Raw genomic sequence first — 21,332 nt, 5'->3', positions numbered from 1 at the left:
GTGATGAATCAGAATGAAGATAAAAGCTGGGGAAGAGTACCAATGGGACAGATATAAAAGCAGTGGAAAGTCTGGGACCAGCCCTGGAGGGAGCCCAGCCGGTTTCCAGCACAATGAGGTTAGTTATCTTGCTTCTCAGTGATGCAGACCCCCAGCTTGTGCAGTCTTGTTGCTGACATTCTTTTTGCTGCCATTTTCCTGTTCCTTGGCTCCCTACTAGGTATTGATCAGGACATTGGAATGGGACAGAGAGAACAAAATGCCGTGAATCAGTTTACCTTCTGGGAATCAGCTCTAGTAGAAACAATTGACAGAAAGGTGGTTGAAGTATTACTTTACACTCTGTGTTCCTGAATTACCAGTACTGTCCCCTTTATTTTTCCATGGATAATTAAGATTTGATTGAGCATAGATGAATTAACACAGGTATGAGCTACTGTTGGTCAAGAAAATTTTTATTATTTGTTATAAATTCAACCTTTGATATTTGAGTGCCAAATATTTTTATCATTTATATTTCTTTTATTTTATAATTGAAGTATAGTTAATTTACAATATTATATTAGTTTCAGGTGTACAACATAGTAATTCAGTATTTTTATATATTTATTCTATTTAAAGTTGTTATAAAATATTGGCTATATTCCTTGTGCTGTACAATATATCCTTGTAGCTTATTTGCTTTATACATAGTAGTTTGTGCCACTTAATCCCCTACCCATATCCTGCTCCTCCCTCTTATCATTTGTATTTTAATAATTCATTTTTTTCTTATTTTATAAAAATACCAAATAATAGGATTATTTATAAAATATATAGTAAGTTACAATATAAACATTATAAAATGATGTGAAAAGAAAGGATTATTTAACAAATTTTTTAAAATCACTAAATAACAATATGAAAAAATTAGTTTGCATTACATCCTGCAACAAATTAAGCTTCAGATGCAAAGGTTAAGCTTAAAAAATCAACTATAGATCACTCTTAGAAGATAGATTAGACAGTGGAAGAAATCACAAAGCAAATTACAGGCAACTATAAAAGTATTTTGTTTAAAACATGAAATTAAAAGAAAAATGCTTTGTAAGAAGTCTCTTCATATGTATCAAATAGAAAGCTCCTTCAAGTTTATGAGAACTGCAAACCCAAGTAAATAAATGGACAAGGGGTAAATTTGATAATTCATACAAAGAAGATGTATTAAACAAATGTGGAAAAAACATTCTACATCACTTGCAATTAAAATAATACACACTTATAAAACACTGTTTTTTACCTAATTTTGCCAAAAAATAATTGGCAATAGTCATTGCTGGCAAAGTTGTAGTAAAAGAGACTCGTGCTTTACTAATGTCAGCAAAAACTAGCAAAATTCTTTTGGATAGCAATTTGGAATGTATACCAAGAACCAGGAAGTTATACTCTTTAAGGATTGAATTTGAGGAATAATATAAAGAGAGAAAGAAGTATCAAATTTAAATTAGCAAACAAAAAAATAGAGACACTTAAGTACTGTGAAAGGTAAGAGGATACAGTAAACAGCTGTTAATCTTATAAATAAAAACTGTAAATATATGGGGAATACATAATACATGAAAAAATTGTACATCACATACACTCTTACATAGCTATATGTATATAAACAAAGACAAATAAAATGAGAACAGAATATGGGTTGGGATTTCAGATAAAATATATGCTTTTCTGTTTCTTTCTAGAATTTTCTAATGTTTTCTAGTACTTAACAGTAAATAAAGATTAAGTAGAGAAAAACAGCTAAAGATTGTCTAATTTTAGTAATTATGTATTAAAAATTAGAGTAACCTGAATTTTTATAGAGTTATTTGGAAAAATATTGCCCAGTTATGCTCTTGCTCAAAATCCAGTGCTAGTACTTAGCCCCGAGAATGGTCAAAATGACACTGTGTTCAGTTCTTTACTGGACCACTAATGAGTAACTCTTTCAGTATACATGGGTCCCATGTGTACCACACGAATAAGCCTGTGAGGATGAAAACTCTTAGATGCCATAAAGATAACTTAAAGCAGTCAAGACTGTAACTTAACTGTTTCCACCCAGATTTTACTTGGTATTGTTTGTTCCTTTGGTGATTTCATATTTGTGAGCTATTTGTGTTTTAGAGAGGTTTGTTTTTGCAGAGCATCTATTCAGTTTCAGTAGAGCAGAAACCTTTAATGCTGGTCATACCAGAAGCATAGGCCAAATGCCCATGCTATTAATCTCCCTCACTGTAATGTTTTCTGCACTATGTAGTATTATATTTGGAAGGTCATGTTTTAACCATTGTAACAAGAAAACACATCTTATTAAGAATCTATGGAATTTCTTTTCTCTCAAAATAGAGAAAACTAGAAAAGAGAGAAATGTAGTTCCCTTCCACTCTCTGCTTTTGCTTCATCAATATAGTAGTGAGTTGATTTGCTTTCAAGACCAGAATATCTTCAAAGCTGATTCAACACTACTTGGTTCAGTGTTCTGCAAACTGTAGCCTTTAAGTGACTGGTGATCTGGCAAGAATCTCTCATAACCTTTAACATTGTCATCATCTTCTCCTCACTTCACAGGGCTCCTAGCTCTTTGATGTTCATTTCTGTCCAGTGTAGCGATAATGCACTGGCAGAAAGGATAATCAGTGGATTATAGTCTTCTTTTCAAGTTTCATGAAATTAAAACACATATTGATTGAATTTTTGATCTATTTTAAATAGTATTTTATTCACTATAAAAGTAATATATGCTGAAAGTTACAGTATTGTAAATCAACTATACTTCAATAAAATAAAAGTAATATAGGCTTATAGTTTACATTTTTTAATACAGAAAAGGATAAATGATATAACATGAATCATCAATAATGCCACCACTTAGAAATGACCCCTGTTACATTTTTGGTGCAAACAGAAATTAAACTTTAAGAGAAACTGGCAAATACTGCATCTATATGTATAAATTTATCAAAACTAATAAATGACCCTCTCTTTCAATTACTTCATGGGAGGGAACGTGGTATAGCAGAAAAAACACTGTCCCTGGACTCAAGCCAGTTCCAAGGTCCTTGGCCCTGTTTTGCTACTTACCAATTTTGACTTTCAGTTGTTTAAGGCCTGGTTACCCTTTGCCTTAGTTTTCTCATATTTAAGTAACCGTAATATGGCCAGACTTGTAGGATTGTTGTAAGAATTAAACATATGACAGACCTAAAACACTCTGCTAGTGTCTGGCATATAGTAAGTACTAAATAAAAGGTGAATACTAATTTAATTGTTATACATCGTTAGGTCCTCAGGAGAGTATCACCAAAAATGCATTCAACAAGGATTAATTGGGCACCTGCACTAGAATTCAGAGAGGAATAAAGCCACATTTGTAATGGGTAATAAGGTAGGGATAATGACGTAGAGACAGAAGAGTGAACTGACTGAACAAGCAAGCTTCAAGGGAGGAGGTGGGGCTGTGGGAGTGGCAGGATATGTTTTGTCCGGAGGCAATTGGAGATTTCCCATCTGCAGGATTTCACTGGTTAAAATCTATACAAACTAATACATATGAATATCTCTATGATATCAAGACCCATAGATAAGTTCCATCTTTTAGCAAGTTACCAGGTGAGAGACAAAAGTTGAGGTCATTCTGGGTGATGGTGAAATTCGTCCCTGCAGAGTGGCCTTGTAGTATGGCCCCTGAGCAGATTCCAGGATCTCCTTATGCTTGTTTCTCACTTGTGTGCCTAGATACTTGGGAAGTGCCATTTGAGGAGATCTCAGAGCTGCAGTGGCTGGGTAGTGGAGCCCAGGGAGCTGTCTTCTTGGGCAAATTCCGAGCGGAGGAGGTGGCCATCAAGAAAGTGAGAGAACAGAATGAGACGGATATCAAGCATTTGAGGAAGTTGAAGCACCCTAACATCATCGCTTTCAAGTAGGTCAAGGCTTTTTTTTTTTTAAAGTAATAGATTTTCTTTCCCTCAGTACATACATGTAAGTTCCTGACTTAAAAGACGTGTTAAGAATACTCTACAGACTTAGCAATGTGCTAGGTGCTTTGGGAGGATACCAAGGAACTATTATATTAGAATCATGTTTTTGAGAATTTGATAGTCTAATAGCTCTTTTTGCCAGAGCACACAGTGCTTGGAAGGGAGGGAGATACATGGGACAGAGAGGGAGAAGGTGAACTCCTGCCATGTGGTCAGATCTGCTGAATTAATGTAATTTATCAATAGCACATAACAGAGGCCTCTTCAAGATAACCTGAACACCTTCAAGTTCAATTAAGAAAACAAAGCTAGCATCTGAAGTGATCAGAGGATAATTAGTTCCTTGTAAATAGAGGTGTATTTTCTTATTAGTTTCCATTAGTGTCTCCTCTGAAATATTAACTTGTAGTAACAGGCACCTTCAGAATATTTCTCCCTGCCTCAGCTTTTGCCAGATTCCTTTTCAAGGAATGCCAAAACTGGCTTTCTAAATCTAATAATAGAATTCGTGATTATAGTAAGTCAAATGATACATTTATTTCACAAAGTGGTTGTTTTCAAAGAGAGTGTGAATATACCTTTCTAGTTTAGACCCTCATTTTCCTAGTGTTGACTGGGATCCTCAGAGGCAAATTTGTGGAAGGCACCGGATTTGGTCGTGCCAAGAGAATATGTCCTTTATGGGCTTCCCCTGTGGCTCAGCTGGTAAAGAATTCGCCTGCAATGCGGGAGACCTGGGTTCGATCCCTGGGTTGGGAGGATCCCCCGGAAGAGGGAAAGGCTACCCACTCCATATTCTGGCCTGAAGAATCCCATGGACTGTATAGCCCATGGGGTCGCAAAGAGTCGGACACGCCTGAGCAACTTTCACTTCGCTTCAGTTCCCTTTCAAGAGGACATGTGTGCGCTCTTCTGCCTGTACCTTTCCCTTGAGCTCCTTCTCTTACCAGCGTTGAAAATTCCTAGGCTTGAACAAATGAATGATGTGTGGCTTAAGAGGAAGAAAGGTGAAGAATGGGAAAGAAAACCTTTAGGAAGGATGAAAGATTAGAAATTGGAACCTCTTGGTATATTTTTATATAATATATATTAAGTTTATATATAGGCAAATAATAGGACCAATGAGGCTATAGCTGAAAAGTGGACTAACTTACAAATTCCCCTTCCCTAACCTGGGAGGGACTTCTTCCAGCCCCCCAGGAGGGATCCTTTCCTTAAGAAAACTCTCCTTATAAAGTTAAGCATGTCATGCAACAATTTCTAATTGGAATCGTATCCCCAAAGCAAGGAATAAAAATCTTGGGTACAGGTTTTGTAAAATGGATTTAGATGTGTGTTAAGGTTGACTTTTGATTCCCAAACAACACCCCTTATGGAAAGGGAAAGAAGTGTGAAAAGAAAAGAAGCTGTGTCAACTGGGATACTAAATGGAGTCGTTGGATTCATTTCCTCGTGGAAGGAACATCTCTGCAGAGGACATGGAGAGAACTTCAGTTGCTATAGTGATTCTATTATTGGTTGCCCTAGGAGGGCCAGGAGGATGTGAGAGTAAAACAAAGTACTATGGAGACCAATCATAATCCTTCCCAAGATGATAAGTTTCACAAGACAATGGGTGGAGAAACTCCCTTCTTTCATTTTACTTCACTGAGAGGATCATCATTATAGCATGGTATACCCTCATAAGTGGAAGGAAGAGCCTTTTACTTAACTAAATTTTAAGCTTAAATTACAGGGTTTGAGACATAGAATATTCTATGGATGAGCATGGCTTTTTGGCCTCCTGAAGTGAACTAGGCTGTGAGTCTCAGGCCTGAGGGCTTTCTAGCAGGATGTCGTGGATAACTGAAAGTAGAAATGAGTCCTCAGAAGGCGAGTGTGAGAAGCTGGATTTTTTCCTCTTTTCTTTTGTTTCTTCCTTTTTACTCAGGGTCTTTTCCCCACCTTACCCTCTGACCCTCCCACCAGCATGTGCAGTTTTCAGCATTGTGGATAAGGATTGCTTTATTGGTGTCCAACTCTTTAGGCTGAAGATGCTTGAAGGTCTTTACCTCTACATGGGAAACAATAGTGAGACTGTGTCCCTGGCCCATTACACCAGGCTCTTGAGGCATTGTGCAGTGTTGTGTTTGCAGCCGTCTGTGCCATTGTGTTGCCTGGCCAGTGAATCACTCAGGAGTGTCTGGAAGATATCAAAGCGTGATTAGATGTTAGTACGTCTCTCTGGATACTGATTTCTGTACTTTCAGCTTCTTTTGAAGTTAGCAGAAACCATGCACAGAAGGGAAGTGCAAGTAAATAATGTGATATTCTCTTTTTCTTCTAATTTTTTAAGCAGTCTTTTAAGAAAACCCAACCTGCCTGTTTTTAATGGAATTGGGTGCCAAAGGGAAGAAAAGGTGGCAATTAGAAGTGATTATAAAGCTGTTATTTATAGCTACTAAGAAACCTTGTCATAGTACAGGGCTGATGGAATGATTGCTTCTCATTTGTCAGTCAAGAAAGATGAAAAGTATATAGAATATCACTGTTTGACGATGTTTGTCTGACAAGCTAAACATAATTGAATAGGATGCTGAGTAGTTTCAAACAAATATTTGCTTTGTTGTTCTTAAGCGCATTACATTATGTCTGCCCTTACTCATCATTTCTCTGTAGTAAAAACTCAATTGTCTATTTGTAGTTGCCGTATACTTGTGCTCCACTGAGGTTTCCTGAAAGTCAAGTAACAGAAACTTGAAAAAAATTTTTTCTTTAAAAATCAAGACGAGCATCTTCTTTGGTGGGCCAGTGGTTAAGAATCCGACTGCTAATGCAGGGAACACGGGTTCAATCTCTGGTCAGGGAAGATCCCACATGTCATGGAGCAGCTAAGCCTGTGCACCGCAACTTCTGAGCCTGCGCTCTCTGCAACAAGAGAAGCCACACTGCAAGGACGCCCCCGCTCACAGCAGCTAGAGAGAGCCCAAATGCAGCAACGAAGATCCAGTGCAGCCAAAAATGATAATTCTTTTAATCAAGATAAGAATTCTGGGGGGCTTAGAAAATGATAGGAAAGTAATAGAAATAGCTTTGTGGCATTTGACAGGCACATCAAGGCAGGGAAAATGAAAACTAATTATACTTCTTCATAACCTGCCATTGTTTTAAGACTTTCACAAGCCACTGCTTCTAAATTCTTTTACCACTTATGGCAGCCTAAGAGATAGGACATGAATTGGTAGCTGGTTGAGGACTTAAGCTGGGAGTCGGGTAGGTAGAATAATGATATTCTTTTGGAGGAGGGCATACATATCATTAAGAGATAAGACACAGAGAATTGCTCATGGTAATTTTTTTTTTAATCTTATTTTCAGAACAAAACTGTGAAGTAAAGTTAATATGATTTTCCCACTTTTATAAGATAACAGTATTAATATAAGAATCCCCAGTATGCTTGTCTATACAGACTTTAACGAACTTTAAGAAAGGAGGCCGTGTAGTGCAGTGAGTGGAAAGCACATGGCCTTTGAAGTTAGACAGACTGGATTCAAATCCGAGCTCTGTCATGTTTAGCTGTATGATCTAGTCAGTTTTCCTCTCTAAGCCTTAGCCTGTAGAAATGGAAAAGATAGTATCTATCGTACAATGATTTGGGGCAGATTAAATAAGGCAGTTAACTAACATGTAAGCATACCTGACACACGGAAGATGTTCTTTTGTGTTGTTATGCTTCCTCCTACCCCTTGCTTCTGCACCTGTTTGTGCAAAGGCTTTATCAGCAAAGAACGTTCAGGTAAAGTTAAGAAATTTTTGTCAAGAACTTGCTGTGTACTTCCAAGCCATGTGGTAGGAAGAAAAGAACTTGAAGACTTTTTCCTTCTAGGAGCTGATAATCTGTAGAGGGAGAGAAAAATAGTATATAAAAAATTAATTGTAGCATAGGAAATTAGAGAAGAGAAAGATTTTTTAGACTGGAATAATCAGGAAAGTCTTCATGGAAGATGTAGGAATTAATGAAAATAGAGGCTGTATAGGTATATAATAGAATGTGTGACATTTTTATTCTAAACAGAAGTGTTTTTCAGATACTTATAATGCAGAAAATTGATTCTTTTGGTATTCAGTCTAATTATCTTGAATTTGAGTATTTTAAAATTCAACAAATTTAATGGTAAAAATAGAAATATTTTATTTGAATTCTCTCTGTACATTATATATAAAACTTCCATTTAATTTTTAAGGGAAGATACTTAAATTATTCTTAATCTAAAAGAACAGTGTCTAGCCTACACAAGTCCCAGAGAAAGATGCTCTTTGTTTTAGAATGACAAGGTCCCACAGAAAAAGCACCGATACAGCACAGCATATAGATACCTGAGGGCTTCCCAGGTGGCACAGCAGCAGAGAATCCACCTGCAGTGCAGGAGACACAGGTTCAGTCCCTGAATCAGGAATATCCCTTGGAGAAGGAAGTGGCAACACTCCAGTGTCCTTGCCTGGGAAATCCCATGGACAGAGGAGCCTGGCAGGCTTCAACCCATGGGGTCGCAAAAGAGTTGGACACAACTTAGCGACTAAACAACAATAGATATCTGAAGTGAACAAAACAAACTAAAATTGTCTATGTGCTAACAAAGAAACATGTAGACTACAGGGATTTAAATGGTAATTTAAGAATCGGGATATATATGCATTTTATAAATAATTTGGATAGAAAACCTGTCTTTATTAAATTTATTAAATATTTTTAAAGTATGAATATGTATACATGTATGTTTATGTGATCTGTGTGTTCATGTATATGTCTGTGTTTTCTTGAAAGGGGTGTTTGTACTCAGGCCCCATGTTACTGTATCATCATGGAATACTGTGCCCATGGACAACTCTATGAGGTTTTGCGAGCTGGCAGGAAAATCACACCTCGATTGCTAGTAGACTGGTCCACGGGAATTGCAAGTGGAATGAATTATTTGCACCTTCATAAAATTATTCATCGTGATCTCAAATCACCTAAGTGAGTTCTGGAGCTAACTTTTCAGTCATTCTCTTTTATTGTTTTGAAATATGGAATTTTATCAATCATAATGAAGCTTTTAGACTATTTTCAGTTGTTTAAATAAGCAGAGTGGATATCTCTATTTGCATATTTTGGAGAGTGTTATTAACCTCCTTACTTACCTATATGGCAGATATGTCCAGGCACCTGTGTGGTTTTCCCCTTTTGTTGCTTTGCAATTGTACAACTATGAAACAAATTACATTATTAACCAAAGAATTCAGTTTCCATCATCTCAGATAATGAATGCCAGACTTTCCCACTGGAAGACTTGTTTTCCTAGTGTGTTTCCCCCAGAAAACCAATTTTCCAAAACTGAGTTTCAGAAATATATACAACAGAATAAAAGTGGATTAAAAAATAAACCAGAGGCAAAGAGAAAGTGAAAACATTAACTAAAGCTTGTCCACAAAATGTATGCCATAAGTTTCTGTACAGTCACTACAAGTGGATTACGAATTTGGCTTTGAGGTTCCTAGAATCTAAGCAAAGAAGTAAACAAGTAAAGTTCCACAGTGTCCATTAAACAATATAAATTGGTTATTTAAGAGAAGCAGAGCTGTTTCTAGTAATCTTTGTTTTCAGAATGATTCTTTGGTTCCCAATAACCCACTTTAAGAGGAATGCTTATTCAAGTTTCCCAAAGTGCATGAAGAAAGGAAAGAAACTGATTAAATAGTACATTTCAATGTGGCTCCTATTTTTATACATTATTTTCATTATTTTCCATCACATTTTGTTTAGAGAAGCAGAAAAGAATCTTTTCCTAAAACATTTTTGCATAGTGCTTTCATGATTTACAATATTTAAAAATACTTAATCATATCTGCTTTAATTTTGGCAAAAGAATATATGGAAGAGATGTGATAAGTATCATTATTCTTATTTTATGTAAGATAATCTAGAGCTCAGAGCCCAAAGTCATGGAGGTAGTGCTTGAACCCAGAACTTAGATCCTTCCTTGTCCTGATAAGATGAGGGATCCACAGTGAGTCCTGCCCCTCCTCCATGGGAGATACAAAATCTGTCCTTGATTATCAATTGTAAAGCAGCTCTAGTTTATCACTGTTAATCTCAACAATGTTTATTATAGTCCTTAGCTCACTAAAAACCTCCTTGCTTTCCTTACACAAAAACGTTATTATAGTATTCATTCCTTCTGTTCACATTTTTAACACAATCTGTGGTTTCTGTCATCCACTGCATACCTAGAAAGCGCACAAGATACCTTGCTGAAGACCTGTTTGAATGGCCTCCTTCTTAATCAGCTTGTTCTCCTTAAGAATTACTCCCTCTTATATTAGGGGATTCTCTGGCTCTTCAGTGGTTAGGACTCAGCACTTTCACTGCTGTGGCCCAGGTTCAAGGTGTGTGGATTGCCCCCGACCCCAAAACAAAAGACTTACTGTTCAGATTATTTCTCTATATCATTAAGCCTCTGAACCCCTAACTCCTTAACACTCTAATGTTCTAAACAGGCTATTTCAAGTGAATTCAGGCAGTGTCTGAGGGTGCTAGCACTCTGGACTTGACTGGCACTGGATTATACTCTGAGGCTAGCAAAAGCAGTTTGCCCCAGGCCACATCCCAGATCACTATTATAACAAGTAAAATGTGTAACAAATTATATAAGTAAGAAATTATAACAAGTAAAATATTCTACACATGACTTACGTAGAATCTGTGCTTAAATTTATTCCTGCTTTTCCTTAGCAACATTAACAGAATCCCAGCATACTTACTTGCCTTTTATATTAATGAATCCTGTGTGTCATGGTTCCATGCATGATTTTCGTTGGCCATTATTTAAACAGTGTTTTAGAAGAAGTGTTTTTCCCATTGTATTGTCTGCGACTGGCAAGGATGAGAATCAATGTTTATTGAGATGGGTGCTTTACATTGCTTATCTCATTTAATTCAAATGAAAATTTTATGAGATCATTAATTACAGACTCCTAATGCCTTATCCAAAACTCCTGAAGTCAGATGATTTCAGAAGGTAGCATAGGGCATTACATTACACCCCCAGCAAAGTCTGGGGCAACACCCTATAATCATACACATTCATAAATCCATGGCAAAGCCTTTGATAGTCACACAAAATGGGATAAGTAAATTGAGTTTGTTTTATACATATGAGAAAATATTTATAAACCATTTCCAGAGATGTTTGAATTGTGAATAAGATACTGTGACCTGAACTGTCTCTATCTTACAGATGAGAAAACTGGCTTAGAAGAATTAAGTAATTGGCAAAGGTCACACAGTTAGCAAGTGGTAGAGGAAGGATAAAACCAGGTGTAGCAAGCCCAGTATGCTGCGCTGCTCACAAGTGTAAATGATGCTGCTCCTGGTGGGTAGCTAAGGCCGCAGTAGTACTGGAACTGGAGAGCTGAGTTCTGCAACGTAGGAGGCAGTGAACAAAATCTTCAGTTGCCAGTTAGTCATGATTTTCATTAGTACTAACACTCTGAATCCTTTCTTTATTTCTTTTTAAAGTGTTTTAGTGACTCACACAGATGCAGTAAAAATTTCAGATTTTGGTACATCTAAGGAACTCAGTGATAAGAGTACCAAGATGTCCTTCGCTGGCACTGTTGCCTGGATGGCACCAGAAGTGATACGGAATGAACCTGTCTCTGAAAAGGTCGATATATGGTGAGTGGTGCCATCTGTCCCAACCAAAAAGCCTGTTCCCACTTTCACCCTATTAGCGCTTCCTCTTTCAACACCTCTCCTCACCCAAAATACTCTTTAGTATTACTCAGTTCTAGTTGATCTCAGTCTCATGTAACCCAAGGTACTACCCAGTGTGATGACACTTGGTAAGAAGGATTGGGAGAGGAGGAATTGGGGTGAGTATCCACTCAGTGAATCATCAGTTTTGGGGGTTCATCAAGAGAAAATGCTGAACTTTCTGGAAAACTAACCAATACAGTATTGTAAAGCAAAATAAAGTAAAAATAAAAATTAAAAAAAATTCAAATAAATAAATAAATAAAAATAAAACCAGCTTGAACATCAATAAATAAATAAATAAAAGTTTACTTCAAATAGCCATTTAGTGTAAAAGTCTTTCTGAAATATATTACATGATTCTTTCCTTCTTGAATAAAACATGGTAAATGAAGTTTACTTATTCTCAGACCATCATCAGGTGTATTAGTGATGTACTTTGCTGAGATACAGTTACATGCTTTGAGGTATACGGGACTATTTGCCCTTTTATTAAACAGTCCTGATAGACTATGCTTTTTGCAGGGGGGGAACAGGAAGAGGTATTCATCTTTATTTTCTTTTCCTCTGAAGTTCCAAATCTCTGCTGTTAACAGTATATTTTCCTGTAGTTGCTTTTCTTCCATTCTTAAAATTGGCGACTAGTAACTTTTAGACTTAAAACCAAAATAATAGCCTATATTAAAACTGGCTATAATTTTAAAGTAAATAAGATAAAGTAGAAATGTGAGATCATTTGTAATTTGGGTAATTATTACCAAAGTGTCCTCATTAGGGATTTCATCAATTTATGTTCCCAACAGAAATGTATAAGAGAGTTTTTTCAGGCTCACCAACAAAATGTGTTCCACTTTGGGATCTTCTGCCAACCATATAGGTAAAAACAAATGGTGTCCTAGGTGCAGTTTTAATTTGCATATCTCTTCTTATAATTAAGGTTGTACTTTTTTCATATATTTACACACCCATTTGTAATTTCTTATTTACACACTAATCCTTTACTAAGTTTTCTGATATTTTATTCTTATCAACTTATAGGAGTATTTTATATATTAAGGAAATTATCCTTCTGTGTATATGAATTACAGATACTTTTCACTTTTGTTGTTTTGCTTATGTTAGAGGGTTTCTCCAGGTCAAGATTTTCTTTTAAGCAGTTTATCAGTCTCTCCTGTTATGACTTCTGGATTTCTTAATTAGAAAAGCTTTCACTACTCTTAAGATTTTTTTTTTCCGTATGTTCTTTGAGAATTTTTAGGATTTCATTTCTCACATTTAAATCTTTGATGCATTTGGAATTTATCTTAGTGTAAGATAAAGTATAATTTTTTCCCCAGTTGTCCCAATAGTATTTATTGAATAACCAACTTTTCCCTACTGGTTTAAGATGTAACTTCCATCATATACTCAATTCATATATGTGTTTGGTCTAGATGTATTTCTAGACTCCTATTCCTTTCCATTAGCCTAGCTGATTATTCATCACCACTGTTAATTTCTGAAGCTTTGTAGTATGTTTTAATGTCTGATATTTGTTACCCTTCATTAATTTGCTTTTTCAGAGTTTTCCTGGCTGTTTCTATTTTTTCTATAGCAATATTAGAGTTTATGTGTTTGATTGAAAATTACTAAATGGCTAAAATACAAATCAGTCTTTCTGAAATATCTTCTGTGCTTGTTCCCGGGGCTACTATAGGTCTTTTGGAGTGGTGCTTTGGGAGCTGCTAACAGGGGAGATTCCGTACAAAGATGTAGACTCTTCAGCCATTATTTGGGGGGTTGGAAGCAATAGCCTACACCTTCCAGTTCCTTCCACTTGCCCTGATGGATTCAAAATCCTTATGAAGCAGACATGGTAAGAAATATGTTTCTCCCAATATTCTCTTCTACCTTCTTCCTCAAAACCATATTTAAAACTTCTCTAAACCATATTTAAAACAGCAGGGACGTCTCCAACGTGTATTTGGAATGAATAACCTTACTTTGTGTAAAGTCTAGGAGCCTTGGGATTTGAGAACTTTGGATTCACGTACTAGTTCTGCCCTTTTCTATCTGTGTAATTTGAGGCATGTCATCCAAGTGGCAGTTTTCTCACTTGTGAAATGGGGGTAGTATGATTAATTAAAAATTATAAATAAAGAATTTGGTCTGATATCTTGAAGCAGTAGGCCTTAGTAAATGATAGCTATCACCACTTTGCCAGTTCTCAGGGATCATTATTATCAAACAGATTCTAGAGATTTCTAGTTCATCGTTGGAGGCGTCTCATAATTATATTTTCCTTCTGTTCTTCAGTACATCAAAACTACCTGAGATATAGCCACACGTGGAGTCAGAAATGTTTTTGTTTTTGTTTTTGTTTTTTTGTAAAGTAGAATAAAATCTTTATCCTCCTGGATACAACTTCTGAAATGCACAAGCTTTCTTTTTTTTTTTTTTAACTTTTAGGCAGAGTAAACCTCGAAACCGACCTTCTTTTCGGCAGACACTCATGCATTTGGACATCGCGTCTGCAGATGTACTTGCCACCCCACAAGAAACTTACTTCAAGTCTCAGGTAAGTCTGGAAACTCTTCCAGGTCCTGCCAAACAGACAGGGAACTCTCAATGGAAAGAAGTCGCTCCTAGAAGAGGGCATTCTGATTCTTAGAACAGTTACGTAGCTCGACTCATTGTGAAACAGTAATGACGACTATTATAAACGTCACACATACAACTTTGGCGGTTTTTTAACACTTTGGAGTTTTGGAGGGTTTTTAAGCACTTAACATATATGAATTCTCTTATTTGAAAATACCTTGTAGTAAAATATCATCTTCATAGTAGGTTCTGGTGAAATTGTTGGAGAAAAAAGAGGAAAAGAAGATAAAAAACTGTAGTGTACCTACATTTGAATTAAAACTATTGCTAACCTTCATGAAAGTATTGCTTTCCTTAAAGTTAAAAAAGCTGAAGTAAAGAGAAGGAAAGTTGAAGCCCAGAGAGAGCCTGTGACAGAATTAGGCCCAAGAGTACCTTTTCTCTACCTTTTCACCTAGTAGCTCCAAATAAAATATAATTTAATGTATCTGTTTGCCTTTACTACAAAACATACGGCATGGTGTTTTAATATTCATAAATTCTACCACCTTTTTCTCCCAGTGTAAAAGTTTACCTCTCCATAAATAGTTCAAAATACCCTTCTAGTTCCTAGAATTTTTCAGTTATTTACAGGCTGATTTGCTTGAGTCTGAAATTCAGACCATCTCTGGCTAATGATAATAAAGTATTTGTGAACTAATGAGGGAGGTACTGGGAAAAGTAACAGATTTTGAGCATAAATCCCTGTCCTGTGGCCTTGGATAAGTCATTAAACTTCCGTAAACCTCAGCTAACTCATCTAAACAGTGAAGATGACCATGTTTTCCCTTCCTTGTGGAGTTTTGGTGAGGATCAGATAAGATAATGAACATGCAGGTGCACTGGAAGCTGTAGAGAGCTGTTTGATTGCAAGATGTTATTATTCATCTCCCGCAAAGCTATAAAGATTAAGCCTTCTTTGAGGTTGTATGTTCTGGGTACTTTTTCTGATGAACTCCTGAGATGGATAAGAATGGCAACTAGGGAGCTCCTATTAATTGTGTTTTGACAAATTATCCTCCCGCAATGGGCAAGAACTAGTTTGTTAGCACATAGTTTTGCTTATTGATAGCCCTCTTGTACCTGAGGCCTTGCCTCCTGCCTGCTGCCAGAATTCTCTCCACAGCAGTCATCAACCAATCATTGTTTAGCTGCTGGTCGCCACCTTCCCCCCAAACTGTCAGTCAAGGGTGCTGCCAAGAACCCAGCTGATGTCTTCCTGAGAGAACATGCTTCATCTGTTTCTCATCAATAGCACTTGTATAAAGAAGCAGCATATATAGAACAGATGAACAAAGCAACCAATTTCAGTACAATATTAGATTCTGCCAAAGCTATTGCTTCATTCCTGGACAATAAACCATTTCTCCAAGTAGACAGTTATTGCTCCTGGTGTTCAATTACATTTGATAGAAGTCTTTAGAAAACATTTTAGCCTGGTTGCAGATCCCAGCTGCTAGGTGCATCTTGTGCCCTGCTTCTGAGCTCTTCTACAACCCTCTCTTTGCACCGTTTTGAGTGCCACCGTTGTTGCTGTTGTTCAGTCACTAAGTCGCGTCTGACTCTTTGTGACCCCATGGACTGCAGTGCAGCAGGCTTCCCTGTCCTTCACTATCTCCCAGAGTTTGCTCAAATTTATGTCCAGTGATGCTATCTAACCATTTCATCCTCTGCCACCCTCTTCTTTGCCTTCTTTCCCAGCAGGGTCTTTTCTAATAGGTTGACTCTTCACATCAGGTGGCCAGAGTATTGGAGCTTCAGCATCAATCCTTCCAATAAATATTCAGGGTTGACTTTCTTTAGGCTTGAGTGGTTTGACCTCCTTGCTACCCAAGGGACTCTCAAGAGTCTTCGCAGCTCCACAGTTCGAAGGCATCAATTGTTGGGCACTCCACCTCCTTTATGATCCAACTCTCACATCCATACATGACTACTGGAAAAACCATAGCTTTGACTATATGGACCTTTGTTGGCAAAGTGATGTCTCTGCTTTTTAATATGCTGCCTAGGTTTGTGATAGTTTTTCTTCCAAGGAGCAAGTGTAATTTCGTGACTACCCAGTGCCACTGTGACCACCCAGAAACTCCAGGGCTGGGAGTTGCAGAGACAGATAGCTCATTAGAGGGATAGACTGTTCTGCCTTAAGAGTAATTTAATCATGAGCAAGTAAGTCCTGGAAACAAGCTGGTGCTCACTGGGGGAGGCAGTAAGGACTCATGCACTAATCAAGAGTTAAGACCTTTCTGACTCAGAATCTAAGATTTCCTACTACTTATAGCCCCTCAACAGAGAAGACAATGGCACCCCACTCCAGTACTCTTGCCTGGAAGATCCCATGAACAGAGGAGCCTGGTAGGCTGCAGTCCAATGGGGTCGCCAAGAGTCAGACATGACTGAGCAACTTCACTTTCACTTTTCACTTTCATGCATTGGAGAAGGAAATGGCAACCCACTCCAGTGTTCTTGCCTGGAGAATCCCAGGGACGGGGGAGCCTGGTGGGAGGCCATCTATGGGGTTGCACAGAGTCAGACACGACTGAAGCAACTTAGCAGCAGCAGCAGCATAGCCCCTCAACATCCTGCTTCTTCATTTCTCATAGCTAAGCTTCTTTTTTTCATTACTTTATAAAAATCATGGTAAAAGATATTATAAAATTTGCCATTTTAACAATTTTTAAATGTACAATTCAGTGGCAGAAATCACATTCCAGGGTTATAAAACTATCACCATTATCTATTTTCAAAATTTCTCATTACCTCATTAAGCACTAACTTCTCATTCTCTACTCCCCACAGAAATCTCTGTTCTGCTTTCTATCTCTATGAATTTGCCTACTCTAGATATTTCATTGAAGCAGGATCATACAATAGTTGTCTTTCTTTGTCTGGTTTGTTTCATTTAGCATGTCTTCAAGGCTCATCTATGTTGTTCAGTTCATTTCAGTCGCTCAGTCGTGTCCGACGCTTTGCGACCCCGTGAATCACAGCACGCCAGGCCTCCCTGTCCATCACCAACTCCTGGAGTTCACCCAGACTCATGTGCATCGAGTCGGTGATGCCATCTAGCCATCTCATCCTCGGTCGTCCCCTTCTCCTCCTGCCCCCAATCCCTCCCAGCATCAGGGTCTTTTCCAGTGAGTCAACTCTTCACATGAGGCAGCCAAAGTATTGGAGTTTCAGCCTCAGCATCAGTCCTTCCAGTGAACACCCAGGACTGATCTCCTTTAGGATGGACTGGTTGGATCTCCTTGCAGTCCAAGGGACTCTCAAGAGTCTTCTCCAACACCACAGTTCAAAAGCATCAATTCTTTGGTGCTCAGCTTTCTTCATAGTCCAACTCTCACATCCATCCATGACCACTGGAAAAACCATAGCCTTGACTAGACGGACCTTTGTTGGCAAAGTAATGTCTCTGCTTTTGAATATGCTGTCTAGGTTGGTCATAACTTTCCTTCCAAGGAGTAAGCGTCTTTTAATTTCATGGCTGCAGTCACCATCTGCAGTGATATTGGAGTCCAGAAAAATAAAGTCTGACACTGTTTCCACTGTTTCCCTATCTATTTCCCATGAAGTGATGGGACCAGATGCCATGATCTTCGTTTTCTGAATGTTGAGCTTTAATGATGTAGCGTGTCACAAATTCATTCCTTTTATGACTGAATAGTGTTCTCTTGTATGGATATCATCTGTCTTATTCATCCATTCATATATTAATTCAGCTTCATTTTGACACCTCTGTTATGAGAGAGAGGAGGAGCAAGGTATGGGTGCAAGGGCTTCAGTGAACTGGTTAAATACCTGAGAAGACAAAAACGTGCTAAATGTTACAACCTTCCCCAGGCCTTACCTGTGCTGTGAAGAGGATTCCATTCACGATAATAACCCAGATTTCACTGTATTTTTCCCTTACCTGCTTACTGGACTTACGTACCTTGTGAAACACTCCCTGCTCCCTCCTCCACTCTACATGTAATTTGGGGGAATCCCCAGTAAAGAGTAGGGATCTCAGATAGCCTCATATTAATGTCTGCCCACCTTTCCTTGTGGCCTCCCTGGTGGCTCAGACTGTAAAGAGTCTGCCTGCTATGCAGGAGACCTGGGTTCAACCCCTGGGTCAAGAAGATTCTCTGGAGGAAGAAATGGAAACCCACTCCAGTATTCTTGCCTGGAGAATCCCATCGACAAAGGAGCCTGGTGGGCTACAGTCCATGGTATCACAAACAGTCAGACACTACTGAGCGACTAACACACACGTACTTTCCACTGACTCTGGCTAGAACAGCAATCTTCCACCTAGCATCTGCTGAGTGTTACTTTATTGGTTAGTACTGTTTTCTGCTGAGAGACTGTAGTCCCCAGCTGGCATCTATGGGGTGCTGCCTTATCCTTAAGGAACTGCCGTCACCCACCAGGAGCTGCTATTTCTATGCAGTAACTAAAAAGCCGTGGGCTTCTCCAGATTCCAAACTTGCACATTGTGCTTATGCAATGAACTGGTCCTTTCCCTGTCCCTGTTGAGTTACATTTTGTTACAGGTCACATAATAGTGCTAGTTATGGCCCAAAGTTTTGCTGGTATTTTAGTGAAACAGTAGGAAATGCCTCTCCACTCCTATGTTGAGGACTGTTATAGATCAGAGTCACGCAGGACTCCTCCCCCCTCATGTTTTCTCTCAGAGACTCCTTAATCTCCGTGCAAACTGACTTCAGCCTGCCCACCTCCATTTCTTAGATATGGCCAGACATCTCTAAATTGCAGATTCAGTGCAAATTGGAACTCCTGTTACATAAAGATTCTAAGTATATGTGATGGAACTCCAAAATTAACATCTACCTGTAACACAGTACCTTTGAGGAAAACACATTATTGTATTAATCAGTACTTGGTGTTTTCCCACAAAGGAAATTTCTTTTGAGGAAATCTACTTTAACAAGTTTCAGTCTTGAGAGGGTTGTCTTTTCAGTTTCACATTCCATGAGCCAGATGTCAGGAGGTTTATTTCCTCTGCTGCTGCTGCTGCTAAGTTGCTCCAGTTGTGTCCGACTCTGTGCAACCCCATAGACGGCAGCCCACCAGGCTCTGCCGTCCCTGGGATTCTCCAGGCAAGAACACTGGAGTGGGTTGCCATTTCCTTCTCCAATGCATGAAAAGTGAAAGTGAAGTCGCTCAGTTGTGTCTGACTCTTAGCGACCCCATGGACTGCAGCCTACCAGGCTCCTCTGTCCATGGGATTCTCCAGGCAAGAGTGCTGGAGTGGGTTGCCATTGCCTTCTCCATTAGAATTTTTAAAATCTGATCTGCGATATCTGATCCCTCACCACTAGAGGGAGATATTCTTGGTCCCTGTTAAAGTGTCAGGATCCGCTGACATGATCTTCACAAAAGAGGATGCTTTAAGACCCACCCTTGGCCCCCTCCCTTATCCGTTTTAGGTCCAGCCACCCTTGATTGTCAGTCTTTGGCATCTTAAAACTCAAATACTCTTGCTGTTTGTGACTTTAATCTGATGGCTGAGAGAACAGCATTACCTGGACTCAACCAAACCTGTGTTTACTGCTTGGATACCGCCACGACTTAGCAACCAAACCACCACCATCACCATTGTCAAAGACTGCTGCCAAACAATGGGCAGCACATTCTAGATCTTGGCTTTTTGATGACATTGCTTGGCAGATTTGATGCCAGAAAATCAACTGACAGAAATCGCTTCCCAATGGTCAGTCAATATGTGTGTGTATATATATATATATGAAGATCTAACATATTATAAACAGAGAAGCAGAATGAACACTTTCTAAATCATTGTAATATAATTTCTTCTATAAAAACAAATGAGAAACAGCAAATCTGGGGAGAAAGCTTCTCTAATTTCGCAATTACTGAAGTATAACTTCTTCCAGGGTCTAGAGAGATCATTTTTATGAATCTTAAAAGGATAGAAGAGCTGTGGAAGACAATGCAGTTGGAAACATTTCGTTACATATTTAGCTCTCACTGGAAATTATTTTAGATTATCGCATTAGCTTCTCGGGATAGTAGTGCATACATAATGAGGAAGGTTCTCCTTTAGCTGTTTTTTTAGAAAGGGTCTATAGACTGTATTTCTGCAGAGATTTTCCTGCCTCCTAAAATTTAGATGAAATTAGTCTGAAACACCATGCCTTATGGAAAAGTCCAGTGTCCTTTTTAATACTTTTGTGAACTTCTGGGAGATTTATAATTACATGGACACTTTGGCTCTGCTTTTTAGACCCCCATCCCTGCCATCTTTTGGTGGTTCCTTTATCTTTGTCCTGTCATTGACCCAAAGATGCAGTTCAGTACCTTTCTTTATTTTTTTTTTAAAAGCAAAACCAAATAAATATACTCATCCAAAGTCAAGGTGAATGTCAGAGGCTTTACTAAAGATTTAGGAAACTGGAAGAGGCTTACGTTTTGAACAACCTAAATCACATATTAGATACCCATCCCTCTCCTAAATTTGTTTCCAGACTACTAAATTCTTTGACCATGCTCTTTCTCCTCCTTCTCCTTCCCTGTTTTCTTTCTCACTCCCAAATTCCTAGATGCATTCGTGCATGCTCGGTCACTTAAGCCGTGTCCAATTCTTTGCAGCCCCATGGACTGTAGCCCTCCAGACTCCTCTGTCCATGGAATTCTCCAGGCAAGAATACTGGAGTGAGTTGCCATGCCCTCCTCCAGGAGATTTTCCCAACCCAGGGATCGAACCCACATCTCTTAACATCTCCTACATTAGCAGGCGGGTTCTTTACCACTAGCGCCACCTGAGAAGCCCACAGATTCCTGTATAAGTCCCCATATTTTTATCCCCTTCTCCTGTTGTTCTTGCCTCTTGGATCTTCTATACTAAATATTTTCTCAAGATATTTTTGTAAACAAAGCCCAGGAGGAATTCTGGTCCAATGTAAAAATGGTCATAT

The 21,332-nt window shown here is 38.4% G+C and overlaps 1 protein-coding gene across 1 annotated transcript in view; it reads left to right on the top strand.

The window, feature by feature from the left end:
* MAP3K13 (mitogen-activated protein kinase kinase kinase 13) overlaps positions 1–21,332 on the top strand; it is a 119,134-nt gene that overhangs the window by 84,211 nt on the left and 13,591 nt on the right. The window contains exons 3-7 of the mRNA XM_068976898.1: positions 3,757–3,940; positions 8,803–8,994; positions 11,536–11,694; positions 13,469–13,627; positions 14,221–14,329. Of these exons, the coding sequence (XP_068832999.1) occupies positions 3,757–3,940; positions 8,803–8,994; positions 11,536–11,694; positions 13,469–13,627; positions 14,221–14,329 (803 nt within the window). The remainder of the gene's footprint in view (positions 1–3,756; positions 3,941–8,802; positions 8,995–11,535; positions 11,695–13,468; positions 13,628–14,220; positions 14,330–21,332) is intronic.

Source organism: Capricornis sumatraensis, chromosome 1 (genome assembly GCF_032405125.1).
Source record: "Capricornis sumatraensis isolate serow.1 chromosome 1, serow.2, whole genome shotgun sequence".
NCBI lineage: Eukaryota > Metazoa > Chordata > Mammalia > Artiodactyla > Bovidae > Capricornis > Capricornis sumatraensis.
This window is presented reverse-complemented; position numbering and strand designations above follow the sequence as displayed.